The sequence below is a fragment of the Diabrotica undecimpunctata genome, chromosome 10, assembly GCF_040954645.1.
Source record: "Diabrotica undecimpunctata isolate CICGRU chromosome 10, icDiaUnde3, whole genome shotgun sequence".
NCBI classification, from domain to species: domain Eukaryota; kingdom Metazoa; phylum Arthropoda; class Insecta; order Coleoptera; family Chrysomelidae; genus Diabrotica; species Diabrotica undecimpunctata.
In genome coordinates, this window is record NC_092812.1 from 71472965 (window position 1) to 71496428 (window position 23464).

Consider the following 23464-nt stretch of genomic DNA (forward strand, 5'->3'; position numbering starts at 1 on the left):
GTCGGCATAAAAGTGAACGGAAGTTTAATTAACAACATTAGGTATGCCGACGATACAGTCATAATAGCCGACAACTTGGAAGACTTAGAAAGAATAATGAACAAAATATTAAGATATACTGGAGAATACGGACTCTCTCTTAACATCAAAAAAACCAAATTCATGAAAATTAGCAAGAACAACAATACAAACGAAATATTAACGGTAGGCGGCCAGCAGATTGAGAGAGTAAAAAGATATACTTACTTGGGAACGATAATCACAGAAAATAACAATTATACTGCAGAAGTAAGTCAGAATTGAAAAAGCACGTGACAACTTCGTGAAAATGAAAAAGATTTTATGCAGCAAAAATCTGACATTGGCCCTCAGAATAAGGTTAATTAAATGCTAGGTACACAGTGTACTTTACTATGGAGCTGAAGCATGGACATTAAACTGGATTACAATAAATCGATTTAACGCGTTTGAAATGTGGACATTTAGAAGATTGTTAAGGATTCCATGGGTAGATAGAGTCACGAATACAGAAGTGTTAAGGAGAATAGGCAGAGAGAGGGAAATGGAAAATACAATAAAAGAAAGGAAATTGCAATATCTCGGACATGTAATGAGATTCGAAAGAATAACATCTTGAGACTCATAATTCAAGGAAAAGTAGAGGGTAGGAGAAGCGTAGGAAGAAGACGCGTTTCCTGGTTGAAGAACCTGAGAGAGTGGTTTGGTTGCAGCTCAAGGCAATTGCTCAGAGCAGCTGCCTCGAAGGTCAGAATAGCCATGATGATTGCCAAACTTCGTCGCGGAGATGGCACTTAAAGAAGAAGAAAAAGATAATCTGGCGTACCTCAAGGTAGCGTTTTGGACCCATTTCTGTATCTTATATTTACAGCAGACGTTCCAATGATACCTTCTTAGCTACATTTGCCGATGACATGGGAATTTTGACAGTGGATATCGACCCTAATGTAGCATCACCAAAAGTACAAAATCATTTAGATCTATTACAAAACTGGTTTAAGCAATGAAAGATCAGTGTTAATGCTAGCAAATCAGTACAAATTATTTTACAACAAGAAAATCCACATGTCCACAAGTTTATATTAATAATACTCCTATAAAACCAGTTGTCAAATACTTGGGATTGCACCTGGATGAAAAACTTACATGGACAGCGCACATTAAAACTAAACGGAAACAACCAGATCTTAAAGTAAAAAATATGAACTGGCTATTTAACAAAAAGTCTCAGTTATCCCTTGAAAATAAACTGCTTCTGTACAAAGCTATACTTATACCAGTTTGGGCATATGGAATAGAACTATGCGATTGTAGTAAACCTTCAAATACGAAGATACTTCAAACATTCCAATCCAAAATACTCCGTATGATAAATAAAGCTCCATGATATGTATGGAGTAAACACTTCACAATGATCTGGACATCCCATTACTTAAGGACATAATAAGGAATCACTCAATAAAATATAAAAATCGCACCACTGATCACAACAACGAACTGATAAATAAATTATTCACCCAACCACTTACCGAAAGAAGATTAAAGAGGGTATGGCCAGAAGATCTACCGCAATAAAACTTAGAGGACCGTCACTGGACGGTACCAAACTCACGTTAATTCACTTACAGACTATTTACTTATTACTCTTTGTATATAGTAGATTGTAAACATGCAATGTAACAATAAAAAAAATGTTTAAAACGAACCAATTTCCCTCTTAGGACTGAAAATAAGGCATGAAATTATACGTCCGTTAAAAACTAGCAAATATTTTTCGATTAGGTATTTTAGAGTCGACTCCTTTTAAGTCATGAAAACCAACTTACGGCCAACCAACTGACCAACTTATGATTTGTGCTAACGTCACATACCTTCCCCTAGCGATGGTGTTTCCGAGAAAATATTTCAAAACTCACAATAGTTGGAGCACTTGCAGGTACACTGAGATTAGCAACGCTCAATGGTTGGATGACGACCGAACTCGTTTCACATGTTCTTGACCATTTCATAAAGCATTTATATAGTACACCTGACAATCTTTCCCTTCTAATATATGAGAATCATGAAAGCCATATATCAGTTGCAGTTGTTGAAAAAGCACGGGATGCAGGGGTGACTATTTTGACCCTACTACTACACTGTAGTCACACAATTAGATATAATGGTCTTTAAACCATTCAAAGTACATTACAATGCTGGTATTGATTCTTGGCTTCTACGACATCCTTCCCATGACTATTTACCAAATAGCCAATTATGTTGGAAAAGCTTATGCAAAATTATTTTTTTTTTCAATATAATGTCTGGATTCTAGAAAGTGCAGTATCTGACAGGCTACAACCAGAAGATGTCCTCGATTATAAATTACCTGGACCTGCCACCCTACAATTTCGTAAAGAGACTACACTAGATACTGAACGTCCTGGACCATCTGGCACACCACTTCAAAACGAACTTACTCCAGAAACATGTGAACCTGGACCATCTAACATAGGATTTCCACATTCGTGCGTGAACAGTTGTCGTGCTTACACGTGTATCTTAGAAGTTTAGTACAATCAATCGTTTTAAAAGACAATATTAATTATTTGAAAATTAGTTATAATTGTGGTTATAAGGTGGTTTACAACAAAATTCCTCAAATTCAGTTAATGTTCATGTAACTTCAACATCGTCCAAGCCCGTTCCACAAATATCACACCAATCCAATACGCGATCTATTTTCCAAAGATCGAACTCCCATTCATACTCTCAAGCCCAATTAAATAACTTAACAAAAAAAAGTAAAAGATCTTATCCTTTATCTCCCGATCCTACATTTTCAGCGCATCAATCCATTATTAGTTCAGTTAATCTTTTCCTTTTAAGAAAGGGGGAATTTTGAGTTCAGAACAATATCAGTCCAATATTCAAAATGAAAATAAATCAGAAAATATCATAAGAGAAACCGAAAATAATGAAATTGCAAATGTCATTTTTCAGATAGTTTTATCAACCATAAATACAATAAAGAACAAAAATAAATTAGACATACAGGAAAACGAAATTACAAATATTATTAAAACTAGTTTAAATAACCTTTTTGAACATGGATCTTATAACTCAATGTCAATGGAACCTTAACTCGGCAAATTCAAATAAAGAAAATTTACAATATTTGTTAAATGATCATAACATCGATATAGCTTGCTTGTCAGAAACTAGATTTACGTCCAATAAATATTTTAATCTTCCAGGTTACAACATTGTGAGGGATGACCGTTTAGATCGCAATGGCGGGGAAACGGCCATCCTTATTAAATCAAAACTTTTGTATACAAAATTACCTATCTCTGTTTTACTACCTAATTGTAATCAATCATCCATTATTTTTAAAATGTAATGATAAAAAAAATATTACCATTGTATCGCTTTATGTTCCACCAAAAACTAAAATTTCGTTGCATATTTGGGATCAATTCTTTAGTTCTTTTAATCCACCTGTAATTTTTACGGGAGATTTTAATTCACATAATATTGCCTGGGGTGGGCCAAACACAGACCACTATGGCATAACGCTTATGAAAGCTCTTGACCGAAATAATCTGGTATATCTCAACGATGGATCACCTACATTCATAGGAAATTATTTGCAATCTCATTCTGCTATCGATCTGACAATTTATTCTCCTTGTATAAAACATTTACTATATTGGGACACAATAAAAGATCTTTATGGATCTGATCATCTACCATGCATTACACAAATATATTTGGCACCCAAAGTTAATAAATTACTATCCTGCAGAAAATGGAATATTAAAAAGGCAAACTGGAATATATATTATATGGAGTTTCAAGAACAGTTCAATAAAACAGAAGTTGGTGATTACAATTCTTTTATAAGAATAACTGAAAATGCAGCAAATCTTTCTATACCTAAATTTAAATCAAATAAAAGTTCAAATAAAAATAAACAATGGTGGAATGAAAAATGTCAATTTCTAGTACAGAAACGAAGAAACAGTTTGCATAAATATATGAACAATCCCACACTAGATAACTTGTTAGAATATAAAAGAACTGATGCTATAGCAAAAAAAACCTTCAAACAAATAAAAAAAAAATAGTTGGGAAAATTATTGTAAATCTCTCAGCAGATCGGTACCTCTTAAGAATATATGGAAAAAGGTAAATAATTTTAAAAATCGAAAATATTCAAATCAAAATCAATCAGATCATGATGAATGGCTTGCTGAATTTCACAGCATTTTAACCCCTCCATATGTATCCCCTGACCCAACCTTTCTTGATCGTGTAGATATAAGAGAACATAGTATTAGTGGACATTATCTCACCAACCAGTTTTCACTTTAAGACTTAGACATGGCACTCAAAAAATCTGCCAATACAGCTCCAGGTTCCGATAATATACATTATCCTATGTTGTTTAATCTTCCTAGACAAGGAAAAATTTTTCTTCTAAATCTACTAAATGATATTTGGTTAAACAAAGTCGAAATACCGTCTCAATGGAAAAATTACATTTTAGTTCCCATACTTAAGCCAGGAAAACCAAAAAATCATGCATCATCATATAGGGCTATATCTTTAGCATCATGTGTTCTAAAAACATACGAAAGAATGATAAAATCACGACTAGAATTTTTTTTGGAATCTAATAATCTTATTCATAGTACTCAATTCGGATTTCGAAAAAAAAGTCGACATATGAAAATCTGGCCACTCTCATTACAGATATTCAATTATCACTCTCCAATGACCAGTCAACATCAGCTTTATTTTTAGACATAAAAGGGGCATACGACAACGTGAAATTAGACATATTATATAAAAAAATGTGTCAGATGGGAATTCCCCAAAGTCTATCTAAACACCTATATACTCTATACAGTAATAGAAATTTATTTTTCAGAGAACACCACTTATTCTCTGAATGCAGACAAACATCTATGGGTTTGTCACAAGGTGGTATTTAAGTCCTATACTTTATATTATTTACTCAACTGATTTAGTTGTTGACATCCCACATAATATATCAGTTTTGCAATATGCTGATGATATTGTTATTTACACTCGTCACAAATCCATCGAGATAGGTCATAATCAACTCAATTATGCAATAAGAAATTTAAATAATTGGATTTTCAATAACGGCTTATCAACTTCCGAAGAAAAATCAGTATTAGTTACTTTTACGAGAAAAAGATTTCGGTGTCCTCACCAAATAAAATTATCAAAATATTTGTTTCCTTACAAATCTTCCACTAAATTTTTAGGAGTAATTTTAGATTGTAAATTAAATTGGAAAGAACAGATAAATTATATAATCAAAAGAACAGAAAATAGTGTTAATTTATTAAAAACTTTCGGTCATTCCTCCTGGGGAGGGGATCCAAAAATAATGTTACTATTTTATAGAACACTCGTTAGATCTATTTTAGATTACGGATCTTTATTTTACCATTTAGCTGCAGAAACAAATCTTCTAAAAATAGATAAAATAAAAAACAAATGTCTTCGACTCAGTATTGGATACTTGGGAAGTACGCCTGTAGACGTTATGGAAACAGAAACATGCGAACCGCCATTGAATGTTCGGAGAAGATTTCTATCTGACAAATTCGTGTTAAAGTTAAGAAGTCAGAAATCCAAGTTATTGATTAAAATATCTAGTTTAGCTGGTTTGGTTTTAACATCTAAATATTGGGATAAGAAAAAAATACCATTATTAGTTGATAGTTTTATTACCAATGTACAAAGATATGAAGAACTTTATAAATCCAATGGAATCCCTTTATGGAATTATTCTTATGAAATGTTTCTTTCTCCAGTTAAGACCCATATTAACGCTCGCTATTTGTGTCAAAACAATATTATTATACAAAAAGAATATTATCGGGATTATATAGTAAAATGGAAAGAGTATGAAAAAGTTTATACTGATGGATCTAAATCGGAACATGGAGTTGGCTGTGCAGTTTATTATCCTTCCAAAAATATTAAGTTAATATACAAACTATCAGATATGATGTCAATTTTCAGTGCTGAGCTTACTGCCATAAAATTAGCAATTAATCTGTGTTTAGAACAAGAAGAAGATAAATTTGTCATATTTACAGACTCTAAAAGTTCGGTAGAAAAACTTAATAATCTGTGTTTGAATCCTAATTTAAATTACATTCTTATTGATATTTTGGAATTGTATCAAAATGTATCAAGTAGAGGAAAACAAATTTATATATCATGGATAAAAGCCCATTCAGGTATAGAAGAAAATGAAGAAGTGGACTATTTTGCAAAATATGGTGCAAAAAATGGAAGAATACTTAGATTAAAAATACCAGAGTCTGATTTTATTCCAATTTTTCGAAAGGAACTTAAGGAACAGTAGCAGATAAAATATAAGTGTGGAGACAAAGGACAGTTTTTTAAGAATATACAACCAAAAATAAGGGACAAACCATGGTTTGAGAATACACGTAATCGATCAATTATTCGGATAATAAGTCGAATGCGCTGCAATCATGCACTATTTCCAGCTTATAAACATAAAATAGGTTTGTTAGATAATAATAAATGTCTATGTGATGAAATTGCCGATTTACAACATATTCTTTTAGAATGCCCGTTAAAAAAATTAGAAATTGATCAGTTCTATCAAAATTTAATATCGTACAAAATGAAATTTCCAATAAATGTTTCAAATCTATTGACATTAGAGGATAATAGTATCTACAACATCATATATCAGTATGTAAAATCTACTAATATTACTTTGTAAGCAGTATTGCGACATATGAATAAATTTGTTAGCCTAAAACGAAAAAAAAAACAAAAAAAAAATCAAACCGATAAATGAATAATATTAAACAATAAAAAAAATACTAATAAAAAGAAATTAAAAATAAAAATAAAAGAATAGTTACAACGTTATATATATATACTGATATCAAAAAAAACATTAAAAATGAAAATAAGTAACCAAAATATTTAGGCATTTACTAACACACTAAAAATATTGTATCCCAATTTAACATGTATAAAATATTAATATGTATATAATGTAAACAATGGAAATGGATGATAAAACTATGAGAAAACTTGACTGGCCTTTTGGCTTTGCCAGTGCCATTAACCTAGGAAAAAAAACATAGGATTTCAGCTAGAAACAACTATGTTATCCTAATACAAATTATGATTAAAAGCTACATTATGCAGTATTTGCAAGAAAAGTGCTTTCCATAAAAGCTGTGCTGACAAGATATGTCAAATAACTAATAATATTGTCCGATGTTCAAATTGTAACAAAGTGAGGTTATGGTACCTGAAAACAGTGTAAACCTTGGAAACCCCTCTGAAAAGAGTAGTCGTGACAAAAATAATAAAAACCCTATTATTAATGAGTCATTACAGCAATCTGTGGAAAAATTGCGGGAATTTATTAACTTTATATTCGAAAAATTCGATCAACTAATATCTGAAAATCGAAGTTTCCCGGCTGAAATAAAAGCAATAAACAATTAAAACACGCTGCTGAAATCCTAAGTAAAAATATGTAAAGAAAAAATAAATGATTTAGAGTGTGACAGAATATCATGTAACATTGAATTTATGGGTACACAATTAAAGGAAGAGATTAGTGCTGATTCTGTAATTTTGGAGATTGCTAACAATATGCTACAGTGTAATATTCAAATAACCGACATGAAAGAATGTACGAGGAAGGATACAAAAACGGGCCCTTTGATAGTTGCAAAATTTACTACTCCAAAAATAATGAAATGTCGACAAGGGAGAAAGTTAGACTCAGAAATGCTCAACTATAACAAAAACAATAAAACAAAACCCCAAGCACATGTCAATGAGGCTCTTACAGATGATGTAGAAATTTGTTTAATCTAATCTAAAACACTAACCGAAAAATAGTTTATAAATATATATGGGTTATAAATGATAAAAAGATAATGGATTCGAAGAGTAAACACGTCGTTATCATTTCGTAGTAATTGATTTTTAATATTAATGAGTTTTTAACTATCATATTAAAACAAATTTTTGAGAAAAAAGTGGTGAAGTGTTAAAATAGTACATCACACATCATTTGTGAGTATTTAATTTACTTCATAATATTATCAACATCCACAAAAAATCAATATCTTTCCATTCACCTGTTGTGAGTGCTTATCTACCAACTGGTTGTTTTTTTTTTTCTCAAATTATTGTCTGTGGTTTTTCATCGCCAGAGGCGGACTTAGCTTAAATGCTTTGGAAGAAACTCCGAAAGAAAGCAAAAAATGGATAATCTTACTCAAAAGTCTTCAAATGTCAATACTACTTCAAATAATTTCCACAGCACGGTTAAATCATACTCAGCAGCGTTAGTTAAAAATTCCACTCCATTACCAAATAGAGATCAAGCGATAGTTTTCCCATCGATAGAAGGTGGCAAAATTCAAGACTGTCTCTTACAGATTGGACCAATAGTTAACCCACAAAATATAATATATTGTTCACGTATATCTAACAATCGAGTTTGCATATATTTGAGAGATAAAAAAATTGTCGACGATCTTCTTAAAAATAATGAAGCCATCACAATTAACAACACTCGTCTAGTTGCTCGGCGACTAATTACTCCATCAGAAAAATTGCTAGTATCTAATGTAAGCCCGACAATTCCTAATGAAGATATTACACGACATTTACAAAACTTAGGTTTAACACTGTTATCGCCAATGACTCCACTGAGAATTGGAACTACTGATCCAGCTTACAGCCACATATTAAGTTTTAGAAGACAAATCTACATTTCTCCTCCTATAAATACTAACATTCCTGAATTTATTGAAATTGAACAAGATGGAGTAGTAAGCAGGTTATTTTTAACATTAGACAGCCATAATTGTTTCAAATGCAAGCAAGCAGGACATAATGCTTCACAATGTACTGTTTCTGTTTCACCAACTTTGAATACAATACCTACAGTAAGCAATACTCAATCAGGTAGCGTATCTCTTGCCCAAACTTCACAAACTCCTATTGCTGGAATCACTACAACTTCTTCCAACAGCTCACAGTCATCTTCGACCCAAAATCCAGAACTGTCAAATCCACCCCTATCTCAACCTATCAATACCCCTGTGAATTCTGAGATAATGGAAAACGCCTTGGTTGACAATACAAAGTCTGATCTTTCTTTTACACAAAATATTTCACATAAACGTACTGCTTCTGCTGTTTCATCACCTACTTCTGAGGATGCCCAATTTGCAATTCCAACTTTAAAACAGAAAAAAAAGAGCAAAACAGAAAAAAAACCGGAACAGAACATAAAGTTTTCAGACAATATTAAAACATTTATAGACAAACACTCTCCTTCCTTTTGTCTTAACAGTCAGCAAATTGAAAGTTTACTTGAAAATTGCTATGGATGCTCTGATGTACTAACGATTGCGAATGAATATACTTCAGACACCGTAGCTCTTATTAATATGTTGGAAGAAATACGTCCCCATTTAGAAGACAGAACAACAAAATATCGCTGCACAAAATTGAGGAAAAAATTGGAGGTACAACTTGATTTAGCCATTTTGGATACTGAAAGTGATACATCCACTTGTTAATACTGTAGTTTTTTTTTTCTTTCACTTAATCGATATATAATAATTTATGTATAATAAAATTTTACAGTGGAATATAAATAGCTTTCAAACTCGTTTACCTATGTTGCAACTATTAATCAATCAATACACACCACAAATTATTTGTCTTCAAGAAACTAATTTTAAACATTCCACGTGCATGAATCTAAAGTCCTTCAATTCATATTTTAAAAACAGAGATAATGCAAAACACGCATCAGGTGGAGTTGCAATATATGTAAAGGAACAAATAATATCCAAAGAAATTCCATTAATCACAAATCTCGAAGCCGTAGCTGTAGAAATTGGCACTACACAAAAGATCAACATATGTAATATATATATACCTCCAAATTATAACCTAGAAGAACAAGATCTTGTAAACTTAATAAATCAGGTTCCTAATCCGAAATTCATTTTGGGAGATCTAAATGGACACAATACTAACTGGGGTTCCTTTAAAACTACACACACTGGAAAAAAGATTGAAAAGATCATAAACACATTAAACCTTGCAATAATAAATGATGGTAGCAGCACACACTTAAATTTATCGACAGGGACATTTTCTTCTATAGATATCTCACTCTGTACGCCAACTCTTCAATTAAATCACAATTGGTATGTAGAAAAAGATTTACATGGGAGTGATCACTTCCCAATTTTAATAGAAAAACACTCGATGAAACCTACGCCAGTTACACCTGAACCGAAATGGAGGCTAGATAAAGCTGTTTGGCGCAGTTATCAAGAAATTATCCGTAACGGATCATCAAAAATTTGTTTAGAAAATTCAATAGACGAAATAATTCTACAGTTCAATAAACTCATAACGGAAGCAGCTCTAGAAGCGATAGGTAAAACAAAGTTTATAAAAAGAGATAAAATAACTCCCTGGTGGAATGAAGATTGTAAAGAAGCTATTAAGGAAAGTAAGAAAGCTCTTCAAAAGTACAAAAGGTACAAAAGCCTAGAAAACTTAATTAATCTTAAAGAATGTAGGGCTAAAGCCAAACTGATTACCACGAGATCTAAAAGACAATCCTGGATAAAATATGTAGAAACGATCAATAATTACACATCCTTAACAAACATATGGAGGAAAATAAAAAATATAACAGGCACTAGCTCATATCAAGGAATCGATTCATTAGAAGTAGAAAATAAATCATTAATAACAAACCATGCAGAAATCGTAGAAAAAATAGCGGAAACATTCAAGTTAACATCCACAAATTCTAACTATGATAAAGATTTCATAACATACAAAGAACAAAAAGAAACCATCCCTATTAACGTAGTAAACAACAATGAACCTATAAATGCACTTATCTCAATCAGAGAACTAAGAGAGATGGTAGTTTCTTTAAAAGACACATCCCCTGGCCCCGATGACATCCCAGCTTCTTTTTTGAAACACCTTCCTGACGAAGCAGTAGAAATATTATTAAAAATATATAATCGTATATGGACCAAACATGAATTTCCCAATTTATGGAAAACAGCCATAACTATTCCCATCTTAAAATCTAATAAGCCACAAAACAAAGCAGATTCTTATCGTCCAGTGTCTCTAACTTGTGTCATGTGTAAGCTTTTAGAAAAAATTATAAATAAACGTTTATTGTGGTGTCTGGAAGAAAATAACCAACTGATTAATGAACAATCTGGATTTCGTCCTTTAAGATCGACTACCGACAATTTAGTAGATATAGAATCACATATTAATAACGCATTCTACAACAACCAAAAATGTATTGCAATTTATTTTGATTTGCACAAAGCATTTGATATGGCTTGGCATCACAAAATAATTTCAACACTGGAATCATGGGGCTATCAAGGAAATATACTTGCTTTTATTAAAAATTTTCTCCTAAATAGAAATTTCAAGGTAAAAGTAAACGGACTTCTATCTAATGTGAAATATCAAACAAATGGTACACCCCAAGGCTCGGTAATCAGCCCGACGCTTTTCCTTATAGCTATCAATGATATAATCAAATCAATGAACAATCCCATTCAAGCGAGATTGTACGCGGATGATCTTATAATATTCTTAAATGGAAACAATATACAGAGTATGGCCAAATTATTACAAGATCAACTCGATAAATTTATAGCATGGTCTAAAAGGAGTGGTTTTCAATTTGCTTCATCTAAAACTCGCTGCATCATATTCTCTAAGAGACCAAAACAGATAAAAGAAATACCTACTTTAAAACTTGGTGGTCAAACACTTGAATATGTAAACACAATTAAATATCTAGGTCTAATATTTGATCAAGCTCTAACCTGGAAGGACCACATCAAATATATATCAGCTATATGTCAAAAAAGACTAAACCTCTTGAAATGTCTTTCTGGTACGAACTGGGGAGCAGACGGTAGAACTCTACTCATACTATATAAAAATTTGATCCGCTCAAAGATAGATTATGGTTGCCACGCTTACTCGTGTGCTTCAACAACAACTCTAACAGTTTTAGACACCATTCAAAATAACGCTCTTAGAATAATAAGCGGCGCATTTAGAACAACCCCTATCTTAAGTCTTCAGGCCGAACTGGGTGAACTACCATTAGATTTACGAAGACAGGAATTAATGCTCTCTTATGCATCGAAGCGGTACTCTTTACAATATCACCAAACCAATCGCTGCTCGAATATCCAGCGCGCAAAAACCCACATTCCCTTTTACGAAAGATGCAGACGAATCATAAATGAATTAAACATTAAAGTCCCCGAAATCTATCCTAGCAAGATGCCAACTTCCCCTCCTTGGCTAATGTCTTCTCCTTACATAAATTTGGATCTATTATCAGAAAATAAAAAAGAAAGCAATTGTCATCTAATTAATTCTAAATATCAAACGTTAATTTCTCAATTTTCTTCCTTCAAAAAGTTATTCACAGATGGATCTAAAACAGAGCGTTGTGTAGCATCTGCCTTTGTAACAAATGATGAAATAAAGAAATATAAACTAGCGGAGACGAATACTATTTTAACAGGAGAACTCTTTGCAATATATAAAGCCATATGTCATGTTACAAAATGTCCTGAAACTAATTTCTTAATAATTACTGACTCATTAAGTTCTCTAGAAATCATCTCAAAAATCTATTCTTCTCATCCTGTGGCCAAACTCATTAGACAAGAATTGCATAATCTAAACCACAGAAACATTGCTTTCCTGTGGGTGCCATCTCATGTTGGAATCACGGGAAACGATTTGGCGGATAAATATGCACGAGAAGCCTTAGAGGAAACAACTATTGAATTCTATCCAAAAACTCCAGCGACAGATCTCAAATCATATTTCCACAGCAAAATAGTCAACATATGGAATAGCAGATGGTGTAAAAAACAGGCAAAACTACTTGAGATAAAACCAATATTTCAACCATGGTCTGATAGTTCCACCAATCGTTTTTCTCAGGTTATCATCACACGACTGCGGCTTGGTTATAGTCGCCTCACACATGGACATCTGATGACAAGGGATCCACAACCGGAGTGTTATGCTTGCGAGACCCCGCTAACAATAAAACACCTTCTAGTGGAGTGCCCGTTACACAGTGCGGAAAGGTGTAAATTCGGAATCCCGGAGAATTTGAGAGAACTATTCTTAAAGTGCGGTGCCAAAGTGATTATCCAATATCTTAAAGCAATAAACTATTTATACAAAATTTAATTGTTACACTGTTCAATTATTGTTATTACTTTTTCTTTTTTTTTCGCTAATAGCCTTACAGGCTGATGCGAGTTTGTAAATAAAAAAAAAAAAAAAAAAAAAAAAAAGATAATGAAAGTTCTTTTATACGAATAACATCTGAGGTAATAATAGTTGGATTACAATTGCATATGAAACAAAATGGCTATAAATCAGAATATTCAAGCTTGTTTATTTAATAGTTTAGAAGAGTTTCATAACACAGGTGGACTAAGTGTTAAATTTAAAATCATGTATATGAATAGCCGCTCAATGAGAAACAAACTTAGTGAGATTGAAATCTTATGTAATCAAATTGTACCTGATATTATCATAATAACGGAGTCGTGTTATATCCGGAAGAAGAAAACTTCTTTGAAATAAACGATTATCCTGCATTTTATGTAAGTAGAGAAAAACGAGGTGGTGGTGTTGAAATTTTAGTAAAAGATCTCTACGCAGTTAGTAAATTACTCGATAAGATGATACAGATTCAATGTTATTTTTTAATATTGAAAAAGTCAATATAATTATTGGTGCAATATAGAGACCACGGGATTTTAGCGTAAATGAATTTTAATCTATTCTATAGTAAAATTTCGCTATTTGAAAGAGTGATTTCATCGTTTAAACGCCGAATGTCCTTAAATTTAAATGTACTCAGCGGTCCCCGAAAACTACCCGTTTAATTTGCGTTTTCTCATCAGACATCATAGAATGTATAATTAGTACATTTATTTGTGCTTCTCTATAGCAAACGTAACCATAAGATGCCGTACAGTGTACCCGATTCTTGTTCACAAATATCAGTTAGGGTCATACAAACCTGAATTCTTCGGCGCAGCGATTATTACCGACATAAAAATTCCAAATAAATGAGTTTATTTAATATTAAAAATTGAGCACAAAATTGTATTGAAATAAATTTTATTTACATGTTCAGTTTTGTTACATATTTAAGTTTATAAAATAAAAATTAATACGTTACATTTCATTCCCATTCCGTTTCAAAAACTTGCCAACTTGGGAATTTGTAAAGCATCGTAGCTGTAATACCACCGCACCTGCCGAAGCAAGAAACGTTCATTTACATAGGCGGGGCTGGCGGGAGTGCTTTTGTTGCCTTTTGTGATTATAATTTTTGCGATTGAAGTTTTGTGGTGATAATCCTAGTGTTATTGGAGTTTGTCGTTTTATAGTAAATGTTTAATTATATTCCGTGATTATTAAAATATAATGGACGAACAACCGACTTGTTCCAAGAGAAGACAGCAAAATGTTAACGTCAGAAGAGAAGGTGCATGAATTGCATGATGCAGAAAAATGGCATCAAATATTAGCCAAGCGGTCGATATTTATAGCAGTTTAACAAAAGTATCCATTAGCTGTATTTATCATGTGCCTAAAAATACATCGGAAAATAAAAAGCAAGTAAAACGTAAAACTAGAGGTGGAAAAAACATTGTTTTGGATGACGAGACAAGACATTTTATTTTCGGAGTAAAATTCCAACACTAAAAAAATTTCTTAAGGGCTCGAAAACAATTACTTTTTACCCAAGATATCTTGTAGAGTATTAATCAGAACTATGCGAAAACATATTATTTGGATGAAACCTGGATTAACGAAGGTCATACAGTTGGAAAAGATTGGCAAGATTTAAATGTCAAAGGTAAACGCGAAGCATTTATAGAAGGCTGCTTTACAGGATTAAAAGCTCCATCAGGAAAGGGACGACGTTTAATCATTATGCATATAGGAAGTGATACAGGGTTCCTTGATGATGGTTTGCTTTAATATGAGTCAGGAAAAACAGGAGATTATCATGAAGAAATGACTTCCGAAGTATTTGAGCGCTGGTTTAAGAGAATATTTAACAAAATTAGAACCTAGTCAGGTCACGTCAATAGACGTTTTAGCGTAACTTCCGCGACAGTTGGGTAGCATAAATAAGCTTTCTGCAAATTTATTTGTTTTTTTTATAGCTTTTTGTAACAATAAAACACTGAAAATTTTATTTTCGAAACTTTCACAAAATTTATTATAAAAAAATCTTATCGCTACAGCTGTTTCGGCAGAGTATCTTTGTCAAGTGATCTATTATTGGTATGCATTTACACAGTATAGTCTTTAACCAAATAGGTTGAGGAGGGGAGAACTGTTTGTCTCAAGTTGGTTAAAGACTATAAAGTGATTTCGTTAAAGACTATAAAGTGTAAATGCATACCAAAAATAGATCACTTGAGAAAGGCACTCTGCCGAAACAGCTGTAGTGATAAGATTTTATAATAAATTTTGTGGAAGTTTCGAAAACAAAGTTTTCAGTGTTTTATTGTTACATAAAATGAATTTCCATCAAGTAACGGTCGAATACATCAATTATAGCTTTTTGCTTATGGGATTCTGTATTTTTAGGGGAATGTAGGGAATAAGCCACAAAATACATTCAAATGTTTAATTTACTGATAGATATATTTATTTTTTATAGCTTTGTGCTTGTGGAATTCTGTATTTTTAGGGAGAATTTTGAAAATAAGCCACAATATATCTATTTAGATGGTTAATTTACTGACGTTTCGATCTCTATTCCAGAGACCGTTTTTAAAGTTAGAAAAAAAAAAGAAAATAAATATAATAAGATTATATAAATAATATTATATAAATAAATAATAATAAACAAATAAAATAAATGTAACTATCGTGTATATCTTTGAAAACGGTCTTTGGATATAGAGATCGACACGTCAGTAAAAACCTGTAAATAAATTTATATTGTCGCCTATTTCGAACAAATAATATTTAAAAAATATAATATAATTAACGTTGCAATAAAAGTGAGTGTACGCCACTGGATTTTCATACGTCTTTCCCCACTTCTCTGCCTTCAAACGATGAAATCACTCTTCCAAATAGTGGAATTATTGTATATAAATAGATTAAATTCTAATTCAATTCTAAATTTTGGATTATTATGGCTATCTATCAAGTACTAAACCAAGAAATGACCTTGAAATTGCTGATAAATGTTAACGCTATTTTTTCTGTAAATAAAAGTATACCTACTAGAATCACAAGTAATACAAAAACGCCTATAGACTATACATTCACCAATACTAAATCAAATAATGAACTTGCAGTTGTAGAAGCATGTATCAGTGATAACCGAATTCAAATCTTCTGAAGTCAAACCCAGTCCAATTAATCTGAATGCTATTGTACGGTTAATAGGCTAAATAAAGAAATATTTAAATATAACTTACTTCAATTATTTGACAAAATTTAGGACGACCCCAACTTTTTATCTCATGAAATTATTCAACGAAAAAATCGTTTTCAAAAAAATAGTGCCTCTGGTTAAATATTGACATACTAAAATTAGTACAAGAAAGAAACTATCACTACATACGGTCTAAGATGTACCCTAATAGTGACTATTTACTTCAACTTTATAAAGCATCTCAGAAGACAGAAAACATTGAACAGAGAAAAAGAGAATTTTATCAAATGGAGATAACAGCAGCTGAAAATGACCAAAAAAAATTTGATAATCCATGAGAAGCTAACAAAAAACCAATAATAATTTTAAAACTTATAACAGACAATTTAGTTCTTGAAAATCATAACCTCATTTTTAATAACTTCAACAACTACTTGTACAACTTCGTCTGGATATGTTCCATCAGAAACAAGATATTTTCTGGAAGGTTCCCAACAAACGAATAAATTGTAGATATAGTAAATAAATGAAGGGTAAAACTGCGTGTAGTCTCAACAAGTTATCAGTTAATACTAAATACTAATATGGATTTAGACAGGGTAGCAGCACAACACCAATAGCTACTCTTATAACAAATATTATTGATAAAACTTATTAAGGTCAATCTTGTATGTTTGTATCGCTTGACTTGAAGAAAGCCTTTGATACAGTTGATCATATGCTGTTATTATCTATATTGGAAACTTTAAGCATAAGAGTCATAGAGTTAAAGTGGTTTAATGATTATCTATCAGGAAGAACACAATTTACCTTTGTTAACAGGGTGAATAGTCCAATTGTCCAATATTGATTGTGGAGTTCTTCAAGGATCGATACCTGGACCAACGCTGTTTCTGATTTAAGCTAATTGAATTCATTTATTGAATTGATTCAACATTGCCATTAAGAGATACACTACAAATGTATATCTATGATATCTGCATTGTATACTTTAGCAAAAACCCCAATGAGGCAAAAACTGATGTTTTTTTTTATTGTATAATGGCTTTGGCATAGCCAATTAGCCAGACTATTTGTGGTAATTACAATTTTTGATTTTATTACCTAAGCCTATTTATAATATAAAGTTACAGGAAGTAATATGTTGGTATACACATTCAATTTTTGACATATTTACAATTTTTGATATTGGCATATGATTTTTTCGGTATTTGTTTACACGCATCAAAAAAATTTAAATTTAATGATGACATTGTATTCTTGATTTGTTTTTGCCTAGAGAACTCAGGGCATGCACTTAGGTGTGTAGTAAAATGATTACCTTGACAGCTGAAACAGCTAGGAGTATATATATTTACTGTACAATCTTTTGTGTTATGAAAATCATGACATTTATTGCACCTGGGACGTGCTTTGCATTGAGATCCAAGATGTCCAAAACGAAGGCAAGAGAAACATAATAAAACTTTTTGAATATAGGGTTCGACTTCTTTAATTACTTTATTAATTATGATATATTTTGGAAGAGTTTGAGCTTTCAAATTTACAATACATGATTTGGTTGGAACCTTGTCTATTACTGTTTTATCTTCGATATGTTTTTCTACCTTTCTATTTATTCTTCTAACTGGAGCTACTTCAAACTTACAGTGCATATCGTATTGTTTAATTTTATTTTTGATGTATTCCTCAGAAAATTCAGTATCTATATCTCTAATTATACCCTGTCTATGTTGTATAAACTTTGGAACGTAAACATCAAAATTGTTGTTTGTAAATAATGAGCAAGTTTTTTGATTGATTAAAAAATTGGCCGATTGATAGTCTTTAAATTTAATTCTGATTCTATTCTTGCCGATTGAATCAATACTAGTAATTTTGTTATCTAAATTTGGAAAATTTGATAGTATAATATCACCGATTTTGATGGCATTTATCTTACCTTTAAAATCAGGAGTAATATTTTCTATATATACATGAAAAGGACCTGTATCACTGCTCTGATATAGAAATTGTTCTCTTACATTTTCTGTAGAATTATTAGAAGTTTTACTACTTACAGTTTCTCCGTTGTTTTTTGAGTTACCGTCCCAGGTGTTGTTTATATTGGATTTTATTTTTTCTATATTAACATCTTCCTCCATCCGGCTAATATCTGGAGGTATGTCTGGTGGTCTCCCCGCATAATCCATATCAAGTTTTTAATAACTTAACACTTTAACACTTTGAATCTATCTTACACTTATGAACACTTATCGTATCCAAACAGTAGCCCCCAATGGGGGTAAAATAAATTCAAATACACTGAACTTTTATATTTTTCTTAGTCTTCTACGTTAATGAGCTTCGAACGACAAAACAACTTCCTCGTACAAAGGCCACAACTGGACTGAGGACTTCTTAAATCACAAAAAATCACGGAGAACTTTTAAATACGTAATTTAACTTTGACAGTTGAAAAACTGATGTTGAATTTGACATAATATGAACTAAATTATAATGACACGGAACAAAATATATAAATAAATAAATATATATCTAAATCGTTGTTTTAAATGAGGCAAATACAACTAAACTATTAGAACAAGTTTTTGGTTTTCTAACAAAACAAAATAATTTGTTTAATATTTATTTTAAAGCGATCTGTAAGGTGGAAATGGTGAAAATCAAAACGTTAAATACAAAGTATTTTTACTTAAAATTGTGGTTTATTCTCAACCAACAAAGCAATTAAAATTGAAATAGTTAAAATTGAAATAGCTATACTTACTTTGCCAGAAGGAATGATTAGTCTTGTCCATAACATCTTCATTGGCGTATTCCCTGAGAAAGCCCAAACCAAAATCAGCAATTTTCAGTACAAATCTGCTGTCGACTAAGCAATTGGTAGACTTCAGGGAACCGTGATATTTAATAGGACTTCGATGTAGATAGTACATACCCCTCACCAAGTCCATTATTAACGAGATTCTAAATGTCCAGTCTAACTGAACTTCTTCATTTTCTAAAATGTCCTGCAAACTTCCTCTTGCACAATATTCATTAAGTATAAAATTTGGTATATCCAAACATGCACCGAAAAACTTCACTAAGTTATCATGAGATAAGTCCTTCATCACTTTCAGTTCGTACAGATGGGTATGGATAAGTTCGATTTTTTCTGCCCGTAAGTTTTTGACAGCCACACGACTTCCTTTGTACAGAGCGACATTCGTGAATATTTGTTTATCCCCAGGCAAGCTAATTCCATCATATTCCTGAAAACAAATTTAAAATAGATAATTTATAATAGCCATATGTGCTTTCAACGGTTTTCCGGTTTGACTTCGTTGAATAATTTTGGTTTTGAGAAAATCTATTATTTTGATGACGTTTCATTTTTTTTTTAAATAAAAAAAATAAAAACTTTAAATTTTAATTCTCTTTAAACTTTTAATATTATAATAACGTAAACACAAACGAAACAAACTGTTTTAAGTAATTTCTAACACAAATTTAACTTTTAAACAAAGAACTGTTTCAGTAGATAACAATTTAAAAATTAAGGGAAAAACGTAAGAAAATGGCGACATTTCGAATAATAAAAAAAACTTCCTATATGTTGTTGCGTCTGAGTTATTTTAAATGTTTATAAACTTAAAATCTTAGTACGTTTGTAAACCTATTACAATTACAATATTTAACATGAATTGTTTGATCATTAAATGATATGGGATAAAAGAAAAAAAATTTAATTTTGCAATAACTGTTAAGTGAAACTTCTTGAAATTTGTATAGTTGAATGTATGAGGTATTATCCCATATCCCATTGATAAAATGAGTTTTAGCAAAGTTTTTTGTGCAATTAGAAAAGTTATTATTACTTTTCGAAAAATCGACTTTTAAAGCTATTTTTGCAAATAATTAAGGAACAAATTAACAAAAATAACTTTACAAACTCTCATTGTAAAGGATGTTCTATGCTTTTTAAGCAAAGTTGTGTCATGTTTATAAGTAAAAAGTAACGTTTAATACCGGAGTTCCTTTTTTGAATATAGGGATGAAAGTTTATGTTGTTCAGTCGTTGGGCCGATCTCCGGTTTCCCAAATCTTTTAGCAGATCATATGCATAAAATTTACTCCAACATTTCCAGTCTCTTTTAAAACTTCTGCGGTTATCTGGTCTGCGCCAGGAGATTTTCTATTTTTTAACTTTTTGATTGCTTTTTCTACCTCTGACTTTAGAATCTCTCTCTGCAGTGAACTCGTCGTGATTTGCATTCTGGGGATCATCTGCATATAGACTTTGACAATATTTTCTCCATACCTCAGCAATTCCTTGCTTGTCATTTATAATATATTGGTTTTGATCCATTACTGTTTGTGTGATTGGTTTAAATTCCCTGGATAGATATCGGACTTTGTTATATAGCTCATGAGATTCATACCAGTTTGCATGTCTCTCTAGTTCTTCGCATTCTTCATTTATATGTTTATTTTTATCATCCCTACATGCTCTTTTAATTTCCCTATTTAACCTTGCTGCCGTTTTTGTTGCTGTCGTTTTGATATATGAGAGATTCTCTATGGAAGGCGACGAGAAAGGTAAAAGGTCCACAAGACGCCATACCTCCTCTAAAAAATGTCAAAGGTAAATGGGCAAGAACAGACACAGAAAAATCTGAGACATTCGCTGAACATCTTTCTACAGTATTTAGTCCATTTAACAGAGTAGTGCCATTAGAACAAGAAGAACCATTTAATTCTTTTCTTGAGGCTCCATATCAAATGGATCTACCAATCACCAAGTTTAATATTAAAGAAGTAAAACAGATAATAAAGAATGAGATACAACCCAATAAGGCTCCGGGATTCGACCTCATAACGGGTAAGACCCTCCAGGAACTAAACAATGACTGTTACAGAATAATCACTATGATCTTCAATGCTATGCTTAGTCTGCCTTACTTCCCTCTGCAATGGAAAGTGGCACAGATTATACTCATTCAAAAACCTGGTAAAGATCCAAACCTTACCCTTACTTTAAACTGCTCCAATCATACCTTACAGAAAGGAGATATCTGGTAAAATATAGTGAAGCCTATACAAAACTCTACCCCATCCTATCTGGTGTACCTCAGGGTAGTGTGCTCGGACCGATTCTGTACCTGATATATACGGCTGACTTGCCAATAAGCAATAACCTAACGCTTGCAACATTCGCAGATGATACTGCTTTCTTGGCCTCTCATAGCAACCCAATAATAGCATCAGAGAGACTGCAACTACATCTGAACAAAACAAATAAATGGCTTAAACTCTGGAGAATTAGAGTAAACCCCTCAAAATCTACACAAATTACATTCACTTTAAGAAGAGGTACATGTCCACAAGTTAACCTCAATGGACATCCTTTGCCCCAAAAGCATGACGTAAAATACTTAGGTATTCACCTTGACAAACGTCTAACTTGGACCAAACATATATGGACGAAAAGGCTTCAATTGGGAATTTTATACAGAAAACTTTACTGGATGTTGGGAAAAAACTCTCACCTATCGATTGACAACAAGCTGCTGATATACAATACAATAATAAAACCCATTTGGACATATGGCTCACAGCTCTGGGGTTCAGCTAGCAAATCTAATATTATGATAATACAAAGATTCCAATCCAAAACTCTGAGAACAATCGCTAATGCACCTTGGTATATCCAGAATGATGCAATACATAGAGATATTCAGGTACTAACCGTCTCTGAAGAGTGCAAAAAAACTTCTGAACAATATCAAAACAGGTTGCGGGTGCATCCTAATACCCTGGCACACAATCTTCTCAACAACCAACAAGCGAAGAGATTGAAGCGACATGACCCCTTGGACCTACCTCACCTATCCTGACAGAGCCTACAGCAGTGGGAGTTACGCCTTCAACAGCACCCAGCCATTGTGATCAGTGCCGCTTTTAGTGCTCGCGTATCAGTGTATGTGCGCATCCTACGGGTAAAAAGCCAATTTGTGTCGTGATGATTTGGTCACTGGACCTTACATCTCTCTGTCATGTAAAGACAAAAAATTTTACTTATTGTTTTCACTGCAAAACAGATTGTAAAAATCTTAAATGTTAATAAAAAAAAAAAAAAAAAAAATGATATGGGATAAAAGAAAAAAAAATTAATTTTGCAATAACTGTTAAGTGAAACTTCTTGAAATTTTTATAGTTGAATGTATGAGGTATTATCCCATATCCCATTGATAAAATGAGTTTTAGCAAAGTTTTTTGTGCAATTAGAAAAGTTATTATTACTTTTCGAAAAATCGACTTTTAAAGCTATTTTTGCAAATAATTAAGGAACAAATTAACAAAAATAACTTTACAAACTCTCATTGTAAAGGATGTTCTATGCTTTTTAAGCAAAGTTGTGTCATGTTTATAAGTAAAAAGTAACGTTTAATACCGGAGTTCCTTTTTTGAATATAGGGATGAAAGTTTATGTTGTTCAGTCGTTGGGCCGATCTCCGGTTTCCCAAATCTTTTAGCAGATCATATGCATAAAATTTACTCCAACATTTCCAGTCTCTTTTAAAACTTCTGTGGTTATCTGGTCTGCGCCAGGAGATTTTCTATTTTTTAACTTTTTGATTGCTTTTTCTACCTCTGACTTTAGAATCTCTCTCTGCAGTGAACTCGTCGTGATTTGCATTCTGGGGATCGTCTGCATATAGACTTTGACAATATTTTCTCCATACCTCAGCAATTCCTTGCTTGTCATTTATAATATGTTGGTTTTGATCCATTACTGTTTGTGTGATTGGTTTAAATTCCCTGGATATATATCGGACTTTGTTATATAGCTCATGAGATTCATACCAGTTTGCATGTCTCTCTAGT

At 32.1% G+C, this 23464-nt stretch overlaps 1 protein-coding gene across 4 annotated transcripts in view; it reads right to left on the reverse strand.

Moving 5' to 3' along the window:
• LOC140452399 (atrial natriuretic peptide receptor 1) overlaps positions 1–23464 on the reverse strand; it is a 526857-nt gene that overhangs the window by 373561 nt on the left and 129832 nt on the right. For all 4 annotated transcript variants that reach the window (XM_072546624.1, XM_072546623.1, XM_072546625.1 and 1 more), the window contains exon 10: positions 19362–19848. In XM_072546624.1, coding sequence (XP_072402725.1) covers positions 19362–19848 — 487 coding nt within the window. The remainder of the gene's footprint in view (positions 1–19361; positions 19849–23464) is intronic.